This window comes from Artemia sp. Qi Xiang Cuo, chromosome 9, assembly GCF_049724085.1.
Source record: "Artemia sp. Qi Xiang Cuo chromosome 9, ASM4972408v1, whole genome shotgun sequence".
NCBI classification, from domain to species: Eukaryota; Metazoa; Arthropoda; class Branchiopoda; order Anostraca; family Artemiidae; genus Artemia; species Artemia sp. Qi Xiang Cuo.
In genome coordinates this window covers 39,750,986-39,765,650 of record NC_142802.1, presented here as the reverse complement: position 1 = coordinate 39,765,650, position 14,665 = coordinate 39,750,986, and the positions used below count along the sequence as shown (strand labels likewise).

The window sequence follows — 14,665 nt, the reverse complement described above, 5'->3', positions numbered from 1 at the left end:
CAGGGTTATCTTTCGGTTTATTTTTCTTTAGGATTGGTAGGAGGGACGAACATTTCCATATATTGGGGAACCTAGAGGATGCCCAAGCGTGATTATAACAATTTAGCAGTTCTTGTTTGTATAAAGGTGTGAGATTCTTTATCCATGTAGGGTGTATATTGTCATAGCTGCTGCTAGTTTTGGACCTAATATGATGTATTGCATTATTCAATTCCTGGATTGAAAATGGATTAGTTATGTACTCGGATCCTGGGCGTGGTTGGTAACTAGGGTTCATAGGAATTGTGGACAGATTGCTTTGATTGTTTGATGTTAGCTTATTAACAAAAAGAGTTGCAAATAGGTTAGCCTTTTCAATATCATTGTCATAATGGGTATTATTATGTATAAGCTCATACAGGAGTGGGTTGGGAGAAGTCTTTTTCCCACATATGTGGCTTATGACTTTATGTATAATTGGCTCATGTGTTTCTCTGGAGAGATTATTTGCAAAATTATTCCAGTAATTATATTTAGCATCTATTATAGTCCTTTTTAGATTAGATTCTGCTTGTAATTTTTTTAAATATGTAGTAGGTGTTGGTTTTTTTATGAATTCTGTCCTAGCTGCCTTTTTCATCTTCCATTTATTTAGGCACTCATTTGTCCACCATGCTTTAAGAATTTGTTTAGGGAATGTTTTCTTAGGTGTTGTCCTTGGGATAGCATGATTAGCTGTATTTATTAGTAAAGATGTCAAGGCTTCAGCATGTGTGTCAACTGTTGTGTTAGAAATGCATGAACTTTGGGTGAAACTTGTAATTTCATCATTTTGCTTATTTTGGAAAATAGACCAATTTGCTTTAGTGTTGATATATTTGGAGGTATGAGATGAAGTTTCAGCAGGTTCATTTAGGGAGCAAACTATAGCAAAGTGGTCTGTACACAGACTATCAATTTTATTTATGTAAATTTTGTTCAAAAAATTTAAAGACACAATTTGTAGGTCAATTGTGGAGAATTTGGCACTTTTGGGGTTAAAATATGTATTTAGGTTTGGAGGGGTAGCAACAGCTAATTCATTATTATTTGAAGTCATATGCTCAATAAATTTACCAGCTTTATTTGCTGGTTTATTCCCCCACAAAAGGCTGTGGGCATTGAAATCACCACAAATAATGATGTTTTTTAACATATTAGAATTATTTATATAATTAAAGAAATCCTTGGCATCTGAAGTTTGGCCATTAGGGTTATAAAAGCTTATTATGTAGGTTTTTAAATTATTCAGCCAAACACTTATACCAATTACATCAACATCATTTTCAAAATCTGGAAAATTGATGCCACAAAATTTTATATTATTATTAACTAATAAAGCTACACCACCTCCTTTTCTCTCTGAAGATCTATCCTTTCTCAGGATAGTGTATCCCAGAGACTTAATTTGTTGATTTTGGGTTAAATGAGTTTCCTGGAGGCAAGCAATATTAATGGAATTATTATTCATAAATGATATTAGTTCGTTTAGCTTATTTTCTGTCAGTGATCTTACATTCCATTGGAGTATTGATAAATGTTGTGTTGTTGATTTATTCTTCATATGACTGTGTATCAATGTTCAGCTTTGTTAAAAGTAACGCAAGATCTTTTTTTGCTTGAATGAGCATATCATCTGGGATGTAGATTTTTGCCAATTCTGCAATAATTTTTGTTTTCTGTAGTTGATGTATGTTCATGGCCTGAACTGCATTACAGTTTAGAATGAATAAGCATATATTTGGGGATTGCATTTTTAGTAGTGCATCCTGTTTGTTGGTTAAGGGATTGATTCCTGGTAGTGTTTCTGGTTTGTTTCTTCTTGGGAGGGAGGGCCAGGCTGGCCTCATCTCACCGGAAAACAAGGCTTGCTGGCTTGGTGATTCCTTCTGATAGGGATTTGAGCTAGGGGGCTTAGAAGATGTTGTTTTATATGGGGTGCTTGATGCATTTGGGGCAGTTGACTTGGGGGTTTTGGTTGGTTTCATTACAGGCTTTATTTGGTATTGTTGGGCAGCATTTGCTTCCATTGCTGCCAAGGGGTATGGGATGGCCTTCTCTGTTAATATTTGGAGTGTTAGAGCTCTTTTCTTGTATGCAGGGCATAATGATTTATTTGTAGATTCATGTGGACCTTTGCAATTGATGCATGTAGGCTGGGTGTTTTTGCAAGTTGTCAGCTCTTTAGGATGGAAAGATTTACAATTACTACACTCTTGGAGAATTTAATTGCATTTGTTTGTCGTGTGTCCCAGTTTGAAACACTTCTGACACTGAATAGGCTTAGGTTTGTATTCCTTGTGTGGTTTGATTTGCCCAAATAGGATTAATTTTTCTGGGATATCAATTTTATCCTTTAGTGTGAATAAGAAGGATCTACTAGTTTTTAGGCCAGTAGAGTTAGGTTTTCCAAGTTGGGTAACATCCTCAACTGGGATTGTGTTTCCAGCCCTATCTGAGAGGCCTTCTTTTAACTCCTGAGTAGATATCTCTGGGGGAACATTATAAACTACAATTTTTGTTGGTGATTGTTTTGGGTTCCAATTAGATGCAATAATTGGGATATTCAGAAGGGATTTAAGGTTAATTATTGTATCTGCTGATTTCTGATCTTCTACAGCTATAAGCAGAGATCCATCATGGTTAATGTTAAGAGAGAACATTGATTTAAGCAATTTAAAAATTGCAACTCTTATTGCAGTGATCATTTTTATTTCAAAGGGGGTAGTGGGTGTAATTTTAAGGTAAATTTGTAAGTTTTGGAGGGAGGATATTGGGCAGGGAGAGGGGAAATGCTTTTAATTGGGGAGATTTTTTTCCTTTTTTTAGAGCTTCTAGATAGGACCTCTTGAAACCCATTATCATCATTTATGGTTGCATTAGGACCTAAAGTTATCATTGTCCTATTCTCCGAATCGGAGCCACCATTAGAACTTTCAGATAATGTGCTTGACCAGCCAGGATGGGTATCTTTCACTATAGAATTTGATTTGGGATCTGGGGGGACGTTTTTTTTGGAGGACTTCTGAACATTGCCTATTGGAAAAAGCTTTAAGCACAAATATAAGACTAAAATAAGAAGGGAAAATAGATGATATCAAACCGTCTGCACTATACTATGGGAAGGATAAACACCACAGTATAGCCCTGAGGATGACTTGAGCAGGATAGGTTTGGCACAACTACTGATTAGAAGCGATAATAATCAAGAAAATATATTTCGATTTTCTTGTACGGTTGCTGTTGCTGTTCAACAAAGTTTTGCAAATTCAGCAAAGTTTTGGAAATAATTCTGTTTACTTCTTCGATAGCATCTTTACCTTTACGGACACTTCTTCTATTTCTTCTGTTTTCTGCTCATTTAGAGCTGATTTTTCTGGCTCTGTTTTATTCCCCTTCCTTTTCCTGACTTCAGTTGCTTTGGGGCTTCCAGTTGCTTCTATGGGATTCTTTGTTACAATTGCCATGGAGATAATAAAATTGGTCTGAAAATAAAGAATACATAGCTCAAAGTTCACAGAGACTAATAGCTTTAGAAACCCCAATAGCAATGTTTTATTATCAACAGAATAGTTACTAACCCCCAGAGGAAAATAAATATGTTATTAAATAGTTTGTACGCTTGCTGTTAAAATATAAAAATGTCTTTCAAGCAGTATCTAAAATAATAGTGCACATAGTTTCAAAGGTGATTACTTCAACATAAAAGTAGCATAATAGATGCAAAACGAGGAAAAACCAGAAGATGACGCTTTTCCATCAGTAGAAATTAAGTATTTTCTGATCAAGCAAAAGGCAGTCTTATTCTGATTAGGTTTTTGTTAGTGTTTGTTGGGGGGTTCTGGCTAATAACATCCCTCTCAAGCTATCCTCATTTTCTTCTAAAATGCATATTGAGCTATGTCCATCCCATCCTATCCCCTAGGGAACAACAGTTCAATGAAACACATGGCACTGTCTCTTCCAGTGTATTTGTCAAAGTACGTAGGCCACTAGGCTACTGCACTTCAGCATGTGTGGAGCAGCAGCATGTTACAAGAGGGACTACGCCCACCAAAAAAAGCTGGCTAAATAGTTAAACCACAGAGACTACAGCCAAGACTGAAGAAGAAGAAGATAGCCATAGTTGCTACCATAATATTAAAGCTTTATTAGTTAAAAATAATATAAGATTTTGTGGCATCAATTTTCCAGATTTTGCAAATGATGTTGATGTAATTGGCATCAGTGTTTGGCTGAATAATTTAAAAACCTACATAATAAGCTTTTATAACCCTAATGGCCAAACTACAGATGCCACGGATTTCTTTAATTATATAAATAATTCTAATATGTTAAAAAATATCATTATTTGTGGAGATTTCAATGCCCACAGCCTTTTGTGAGGGAATAAACCAGCAAATAAAGCTGGTAAATTCATTGAGCATATGATTTCAAATAATAATGGATTAGCTGTTGCTACCCCTCCAAACCTGAATACATATTTCAACCCCAAAAGTGGCAGATTCTCCACAATTGACCTACAAGTTGTGTCATTAAATTTTTTGAACAAAATTTACATAAATAAAATTGATAGTCTATGTACTGACCACTTTGCTATAGTTTGCTCCCTAAATGAACCTGCTGAAACTTTATCTCATACCTCCAAATATATCAACACTGAAGCAAATTGGTCTATGTTCCAAATTAAGCTAAATGATGAAATTACAAGTTTCACCCAAAGTTCATGCATTTCTAACACAACAGTTGACACACATGCTGAAGCCTTGACATATTTACTAATAAATACAGCTAATCATGCTATCCAGAGGACAACACCTAAGAAAACATTCCCTAAACAAATTCATAAAGCATGGTGGACAAATGAGTGCCTAAATAAATGGAGGATAAAAAAGGCAGCTAGGACAGAATTCATAAAAAAAACATCACCTACTACATATTTATATATAATAATACCCATTATGACAATGATAAGGAAAAAGCTAACCTATTTGCAACTCTTTTTGTTAATAAGCTAACATCAAATAATCAAAGCAAACTGTCCACAATTCCTATGAACCCAAGTTACCAACCACGCCCAGGATCCGAGTACATAACTAATCCATGTTCAATCCAGGAATTGAATAATGCAATATATCATATTAGGACCAAAACTAGTAGCAGCTATGACAATATAGACCCTACATGGATAAAAAATCTCACACCTTCATACAAACAAGAACTGCTAAATTGTTACAATCACGCTTTGGCATCTTCTAGGTTCCCCAATATATGGAAATGTTCATCCATCCTACCAATCCTAAAGAAAAATAAACCAAAATATAAACCTGAGTCTTATAGGCCCATAATGATTACACCTGTGATGGTGAAAATAATAGAGAAATTGATCTATCACAGACTCCTCTGGTTTGTTGAAAAAAATAATATGATCCCTCACACTCAAACTGGATTCAGGAAACACCACTCCTCAACAGATGCTTTCATTTTGCTAACAAATGCAATAAATGAATCTTTCTAAAAAAATAATGTCCTAGTTGGAGCTTTCCTAGATTTTGAAGGGGCATATGACAATGTGAACCACCAAATCCTTTTAAACAAACTTGCAAACCTTGGAGTACCCCCTAAGCTAGTATCTTTTATTAAATCCTTCATAGAAGTGCGAAGTTTCATCGTTTGTGTTGGTCCAGCCTCTTCACCCCAAAAGACAATAACCAAAGGCCTACCTCAGGGAGCAGTCCTCAGTTGCCTCCTATTTGCCCTATATCTCTGGGACATGAACCTACACCACACGAATCTACAATATGCTGATGATCTGGTGCTATGGTCATCTGGCAACACCTTTCAGATAGCACAGTCAAATCTGCAAAAGTCACTTTTCCAGTTTAAAAAATTCTCTCAACATTCAGATTTACCCATTGCACCCACCAAGTCAAAAATAATACAATTTCACCGGAAGCAAAACCATGTTAAAGCAAAACTAACTCTAAATAAAACAACTATTCCAGAAGGTAATCATATTAATTACCTAGGTCTCATGCTTGACCAAAAACTTAATTTCCACCTCCACATTTCGAACACAATAAAAAAATGCTATAGAAAAACAATTATACTAAAAAGACTTCTTTCCACACCCTGGGGATGTAAGGAGAAAACGTTAATCCAGTTTTATAAATCACATATAAGACCCCATATTGACTATGGGCTCATCGTCTATGGTGCATGTGCAAAGACCCAGATGAAAAAAATTGAAACAATAAAAAATGATATACTACGTCTCATATTTGGTCATAGGAAACCCACAAGCACCAAGTTTCTGCTTACGGAGAGTGGATTAACAACAATAAGGGAGAGATGTAGGTTTCTCTTGACAAAACATCATACAAAAATTGAATCAAATAGCTCACCTAAATTACATAATTGGTTAAGAAATCCAGCCATGTATAGAGGCATTGCAGATGAGTATGCCAATATTCAGAAGAAGTTCGCCATACCAGCAAAGTCTATTGCACCCACTTTCCCCCGATCCCCTCCCCATGGAATTGGTCAAGTCCCATAATAAATAATGAATTCTCAAAGTGGAATAAAGATTTAACCCCCATTGCTCTTGTCCAGAAAAAATTTACAGAACTTAATACAATTACCTATAAAAATAACTTCCAAATATTTGTTGATGGGTCAAAAATGAATGAGAAGCTTGCAAGTGGTGTTTTCCTTCCTCACCTGAAAATTGCAATGGGCAAGAGATTATATAATAATTTATCTATAATGTCTGCTGAGTTAAATGCCATAACATGGCATTAGAACACCTTAAGGAAAACCAACCTTTGATTGCAAATTCAAATAATATTATCATATATTCCGACTCTCTATCAAGCCTTGAGTTGCTGGCCTCAGCTCCTCAATATAAGTTGGACATTGACACTTATCATTGTCTCCGTATTATTGATAATCTTGCTTCAAGTGGCATAAAAACTTATTTTCAGTACATTCCTAGCCACTCTGGCATAAGTGGTAATCATCATGTTGATGAAATAGCAAAAAATGCTATAAATATTGATCAGCCAAGTGGGAGACCAATCCCAATTAGAGATATTTACCGATGAAGACTATCAGATATTAATTTTAATAATATTAATCCTATCCTTTCCCCCTTTCCCAATAAGTATCTTTCTAAAATTTATCATAGAATTCGTTCTGGAACAAATGGACTAAATTTTCTTGCATTCTCATATAATTTATCTAATTCAAGTGGTTCAATTCCCCTGTCCCCTCTTTGCAGGCATTGTAATACAAATAATGAAACAATTGACCATTGCCTATTTGAATGTAATATGCTGACGTCAGCACAACATACCTTGCTTTGTAAACTGTTAAAATGCTTCAAACACCACAAAATCTCACTATCAGCCAAGAACCAGCTATACCTGGACACAGAGCACAGAAATCAATATCTATCTTCTTATATTTGAACTCCTTGAGTGAAAAGATCTACTGAAAGATATCTGAGAATATCTAATAAATAAGAGACAACCAAGACAGTAGCTCTGTAGCCCACAGAGTGAAGCAAAAAGAAGAGGGCTAAATAGTACCAACTGAATAGCCTGCCTGCTGTGAATTAGAAGAAGAATATTAACATTACAACAGAATATTGCCTGCATATAAAAACTGATTCAAGGTGAAACTCCAGATACCAGCAAGTAGAAATATGGTATTGACTGTAAAAAGATGACTTGCAGCTTACAAAAGTTCAAGAAACACATATAATTGAAAACTGGAAACAGTAGAAATTTTGAAACTTCTGGCTTAAACAATAACAATCTAACTCCTACATAAACAATGCTGCCATGTAATTTTTAGCTACCCCAAAGTAAAGGTCATTATATGCCAAACAGCAACCATCTAAAAAGCAGCCTAAAGCTGCGAAAAACTAAGAAAAACCGATATACATCTAAATCATGTAAGTTTAAACCCAAATTAAAAATAAACATTTTCTGGTTCCAGTTTTTGAGAGTCCATGTCCCCAGCCTAAACTTCTTTTGTACATGACAGCTCCTTTGGCCTAAGAACTTATGGGTGTAAGTTTCAAGCTGTTGGGAGAAAAACGTTTTTGACCCTTTTTGGTGGAGCTAATACTATTTTTCTTCTGCATTGGGGTCAGCAGCACCAATTCACAAAAATTTAGTAGGAATGGGGCAAATAATGCTTTTCAAAGTCCAGGGGGGCAAAATTGTCATTTCTTCAGTGAAATAATAATAAAAAATCATTTATCAAAGACAACACCCCAAAAAAGGCATTTTTCATGGGAGATTTAGGAAGCCTGTACTACCCCCTATTGATACCATTGATTGGGGTCCTCTAGACCCAAAGACTTGAGGATAGAATTTTTGAGACAATAGAAAACCAAACAGTTTTTGGTTCTTTTTTTAGGGAAATGTGTCCTCAAACTGTTCCTTTTATAGTAGATTAGCCTTGATTCAAGGACATGTGCCTACAACTTTAAAACTAATCAGGTGCAACAAGTTTTTAACCCATTTATGGACCCCTGATGGCTTTCTCCTTCCCAACAAAATGTTTGGTTCCCTTAACAAAATAAGCAATACTTGGAAGTTTCAAGCCAACTGGAATAATTTCTTTTTGTGAATATCCTTTCCTATTGATAAACCCAGAATTTGGATGACCACATTCTTTTCACACAGAAAACCATAATTTACTTGAGTACATTAAGTCTAAAGATTGAAGTTTGGCCCAGGAATGATTCATTTCCAAATTTGATGCAAATGAACTGCTTATCTTTCTGCAAAATGGGGAGCAAGGCAAATACCAACATAGTACAAATCTAAAAAGGTTTGGATCTCATTTCTTGGCAATTTCCAAATGGGGTTAAATGGCAAATTGAATTTTATTATAGAATAAAGGCAATGATTCAGTGAATAAGGCTTGGTTGGATTTTTCACCAATCATGACAAGATTGAGGTGCTTAGAGACCAGATAGAATATTTTAGTAGCCTGGAAAAGGCACTGGAATTGAGCATGTTATTAGTAGAAGGTCAGATAACTTATAATCAGCAAAAATACTTACTACACCACCTTTAGAAGAAACTACAATGTAATCCAAGTTAGATGTTTGCAAGAGTATGTGGATAGATGTAAATTACCCTACCTTATCATAAGGTAATATATACAAAATCATAATTTTTGTCTATTTCCAACCATCAAATAGACCCTTGACAAGTATTGAAGTGCTACTCTGACAATGCACCCCCCCCCCCCCCGAAAATGGTCCCAGGTATAGTCCTAAATAATAGATGCCTCTATTGTTTTCCATCTTGTAATGAGTGTATTTCATTATTAACTAATAGCTGTATTCTTGACCTGTCAAAAGTATTACTTGATTGCAAAACAACTATTAATTAAAAGCATAGATAGTAATGGAAGAATACATGATAGCTTGATCCCATTAATAGAGGCATGCTGCATATTGTAAAGTACACGTTTCTTTGTTTTCTTTTCGTTTTGTACATAACCTAGGGCTATGTCTGGGGCTGTTAGGGGAGATGAGGTACATTGTCAGAGATACAACCTTTACATTTGGAAAAAGCTTTAACTAGGAAATCAACTGGTATCACTCTTGGTAAAATAGGAATTTTTCTATTACTTAGCTAGGTAGAAAGTGAACACACCAGTGGATGTATTTTTTATTCTCTTTTTAAACATACTAGGCTAATTGCTTCTTTTGAAATTTGATTTTGAGCCCTTAAAGCCTCAAATGATTACCAGAAATTGTGAAGACTACCTTAAATAATTATAAGTAATTATTTATATTATTTGTAAAAGTGTAATACTTTGCCCTTCCCTCTTGCTATACAAATATAAAGTCTATCATATTTTATATACATTGAAGCAAAATTTTTCAATGGCACAACTCTTTTCTTTTTTAGCCTATTTTACAGTTAACACTAACCAATCAGCAGAAAGAAAAGAGCTGCACAAGGCCTATTTTGAAAATATGTGTGAATACTTAGTGGGCTGTATATTTACCCATCAAGGGATGGGGGTGCAGTTTTGTTACTGACATGTGTAAGTATGCTATTTATGATTATTTTAAAGTAATTTTCAGAAGGTAAAGGTATATATTAGTGGCTGTCCAGAAGGAAACATCTTAATAAAATAAAAAAGCCTAGTAGCTCTACCATTAGACTTCTTACTTTATTCTCCTCACAGCATAATTGTTGCTAACCTGCCAATGCACCCTATTTTCTACCAGTAAATAATAAAGAGGAAGGTGTCATTTTAAGGACTAAAAAAAACTGTGAAGGAAGTGACTAGCATTTGTTGTAAAGAGCATTTAAGGTATTTTCATATTCTACCTAGCTAAGAAATAAAAATGAATTAACTTTAATACCTTTTTTTACTATAGTGTTTTTTTTTTCAGAATAGATGTAACACTAGGATGTTAACTTTATTTGATTTAGGCTATGTCCTAGGCTGTCAGTAAAATTCACCAAATTTTTTTAGGATATATAAATTTTAATGAAATTTTTTAGGTTACAAAAACTTTACTTTGGCATGAGCCCAGAGTTGTGGCTATTGATAATGTTAAAAAACAATTCTTACTTCAGAATATGGAGAAAAATTGTAGTTAACACATTTTAAAAGTGTTTCCATTATGCTTCCCCCATCCTAATGTGCAAATATAGACATAAGCCTAGAATTGGGGCTTTTGAGAAGTATATATGTCAAAGAAAACAATTTGTACTTCATAATATACAGAAGAATTATAGCTCACAAGTTTTGAAAGTAATTCCACTATACTTTACTCCCCCCCCCCCCCTAATATGTAAATATATAGCCCAAATTGTACATTTCCCATTTCTTTGTTTTGTCAGTGTTGATTGTATTTAGAGGCACATGGGGTGAAACAGGAGTGATAATGAATGGGAAATATATAATTTAAGCTATATGTTTGCACATTAGGAATAGGGGGTAAAATATAGTAGAACTGCTTTTAAAACTTGCTACAAATAATTTTTCTGCATATTGTGAAGTAACAATTGTTTTTTTTTTGTTCCCAATAGCCCTAATTCTGGGACTATGGCAAATATTGAGCAGTTCATATAATTGACCTACAAATAAAGTGAACATACCTCTAGATGTCATGTTTTATGCTTTTCCTGAATATAATAATTACTTTTCTTGCAAATTCAGTTCTAAGCCTTTTTTGGAACCTTGAAAATGATATTTTCTTCCTATGTTTTTTTGTATATAAATTGGGTTAAAACATTGGTTTCAAACTTGCTATTTCATTATAAAATCCATTTTGTTAAAGTTTATAATCTGTAAGCATTGATTTGTCACAATTAAATTGGATAAAAAAATTGAAACAACTTCTCCATTTTCTATCTGCCATATGAAGAAAACAATATAAGAAGAAAACATGGCAGAATTGTATTGATTTTTTTTTATTAAACTTAATCTTGACAAACCAATGTTTGTGAATTATACAACTTTTACAAAATGGATTTATAATGAAATAGTAACTTTGAAACAAATGTTTAAACCCATTTTTATAACCAAAAATACAGAAAGAAATTATTACTTTCAAGGGTCCTAAAAGGGCTTAAAATTGAAATTGCAAGAAAAGCAACTATTAAATTCAGAAAGAGCATAAGAAATGGTATATTCACTTTATTTGTAGGTCAATTATATGACCTGCTCAATATTTACCAGGGGTGAAATTCTAGTTTAGCTACTTTTTGCTACCTGGGAAAGGAATTAGTTAATTAAAATGAAACTTTCAGTAATGAATCCCAGCCCAAGATATACTCTGGGAAGGTATTATCAAGCTTCTGTGTTTATCCTCTTGTGATTTAAAGTCTTTGAAATGTGCCTGCTTGACAGGTCTAAACCTATTGATATTTTGACAAGACACCATTTATCTTTATTTTCAGTAATCACTTTGTTTTTCTCTGGTTTTAGTTCTGAAAATACAATTCCTGTTATTTGAGTAGAATTTTACAGTAAATATTTACCACATCATATTATTGAGTTAGGAATAAAGTGAATACACCATTTGATGCCTTTTTTATGCTGATTACAAATGTAACAATCATTTCTTTCGGAAATGAATTTTAGTCCCCCCCCCCCTATATATGTCAATTCAGGATATATATTTTCATATATGGGGGTGGGGGTTAGGTTAGGGGGGGGGGGCTGAAATTCATTTCCAATAGAAATGATTAATATATTTGTAATCAGCATAAAAAAAGGCATTGAAGGGTGTATTCACTTTATTCCTAACTCAATAATATGATTTGGTAAATATTAACCAAATTTTAAGCCATATCAACAGATTTTGAATACATTTAGGAAATGTATTTTCAGATCTTTGAAACATCATAAATGGGATTGAGCAAAGTCGTGAACCTGAAAACAGTTTTGTTGTAGGCCTACTTAATTTAATCAGAAGATCTATTTTGCAATGTTTCTCTTTTATAACACACAAAAGTGGAAGGGTCATCAATGGTCACTACTCTCTAGAGGGAGAAGAAGTGGAGGAAGGTACTTCAAAATACCTTCCCATGACACACTTTGGTAAATATATACCAAATCATATTATTGAGTTAGGAATAAAGTGAATACATCATTCAATGCCTTTTTTTTTGCTGATTACAAATATAATAATCATTTCTATCATAATTGAATTTCAGCCCCCCCCCCCCCCCTATATATGCCAATTCAGGTTATATATTTCTAAATTAGGGGGGGGGGCAAATTTTGTTTCTTATGTAAATGGGAGTAATTTTAAACTTTACCCCCAACCCCCCCCCTAATGTAGAAATATATACCCTGAATTGGCATATATAGGGGGGCTAAAATTCATGGTCAATATATACCAAATGATATTATTGAGTTAGGACTAAAGTGAATACACCATTCGATGCCTTTTTTTATGCTGATTATAAATATAATAATCATTTCCATCGAAAATGAATTCCAGCCCCCCCCCCTATCAATGTCCCGTCCGTGTTCGGTTAGGTATAGGCGTCTGAGGGGGGGGGCTATCGGAAATTAATTTATAATATAAATGCTTATTATATTTGTTATCAGCATAAAAAAAGGCATTGAACGGTGTATTCACTTTATTCCTAACTCAATAATATGATTTGGTATATATTGACCAAATTCATTTCCTATAGAAATGATTATTATATTTGTAATCAGCATAAAAAAAGGTGGTAAAGTTCTACCAAATCAATTTATTGAGTTAGGACAAAAGTGAATACACCATTCAATGCCTTTTTTTTTGCTGATTACAAATATAATAATAATTTCTATCGGAAATTAATTTCAGCCCCCCCCCCCGATATCTGGCAATGGAGGGTTAGGTTAGGTTAGGTATATATAGGGGGGGGGGCGGAAAATCAATTCCAATATAAATGATTATTATATTTATAATAATCATAAAAAAAGGCAACGAATTGTTTATTAACTTTATTTCTGACACAATAATATGATTTGGTAGAAATTTACCAAAAAAGGCATCAAGTGGTATATTCACTTTAGTCCTAACTCAATAATATGATTTGGTAGATATTTACCCACACTATAGTCCATAGACCAATCCCTGAAAGTTTCATTTTTCCTAACCTAACCCCTTTCCAAGATAGCAAAACGTAGCTAAACTAGAATCTTACCTTTACCAGGATTAAACCCAAATTATATATTTCATAATGCATTGATCTTGTTTCAACCCATGTAGCCTAGCCTACAAGTAAATTGAATATAGGCTACACTGACAAAATCAAGCAACAGAAAAACACAACAGAAATATAAAACTCTGGCTATATGTTTGCACAATAGGGGGATTGGGTCACCCGCTTTACCACTATTGAGGTTTATACATAGGCCTGGTTCAAAGCTAAACCAAAAAACTTGACAACCATGGGTTTTAAGCAAAACTCCAAAAGAAAAATTACAAAGACTTATTAACTTTACGTAATATCTTATCTGGTTAAGAAAAAGCATGAGTGTAATACCAGTACCTAAATCAGCTAGCCAGTCAGAACCGGTTTAAGCAGTTTCAGTAATAATATTAGCTAGGCTCTCAGCTAAATAACGGTTCAACGAACTGAAAGATCTTCTATTTCTTCAAAGTATAATAATATGAGAAAAATCAAGAGAAGGTAGCGATACTTATGCTTGAGGTAGCACAGTGGATTGGACCTCTGCTTCGTAATACGAGACCTGGGATTCGATCCCGGCTGCCACGCACAAAAGCAAGGACATTTGTAGTAAATAATTGTCATTAATTGTTAGGCTAAGCAAAGAAAATATATAGTGGGCCAGTGTTCACTTTTATTTACAGACATTTGAAACATAAATCGACTGGTATAGCTATGTAGGTGTGGTAAAGCTTTCTAATTTAGTTAATTATTAATTTAGTAAAAATATATTAAGACGCAAATACAAAGTTTCAAAATACCACTTTTTATTAAGATAAAGATACAAATCGTGGAATGTGTAAGCTTGGAGGGAACTTGCTCAATAACCAATTTCCTGGCTAAATGCGTCAATGAACCGGAAGGACGTGGTTGGTTATTTATATATATACCCAGATTTTTGAGACTTAAGACAGACTATTTGACTT

The 14,665-nt window shown here is 34.0% G+C and overlaps 1 protein-coding gene across 1 annotated transcript in view; it reads right to left on the bottom strand.

Moving 5' to 3' along the window:
* Positions 1–14,144, bottom strand: part of rt (Protein O-mannosyltransferase rt) — a 66,171-nt gene extending 52,027 nt beyond the window's left edge. Inside the window, exons 1-2 of the mRNA XM_089094548.1 lie at positions 14,061–14,144; positions 3,339–3,503 (exon numbers count right to left, since the gene is read on the bottom strand). Coding sequence (XP_088950674.1) covers positions 3,339–3,485 — 147 coding nt within the window. The 5' untranslated portion in view covers positions 3,486–3,503; positions 14,061–14,144. The remainder of the gene's footprint in view (positions 1–3,338; positions 3,504–14,060) is intronic.
* Between the last annotated feature and the right edge of the window lie 521 nt (positions 14,145–14,665).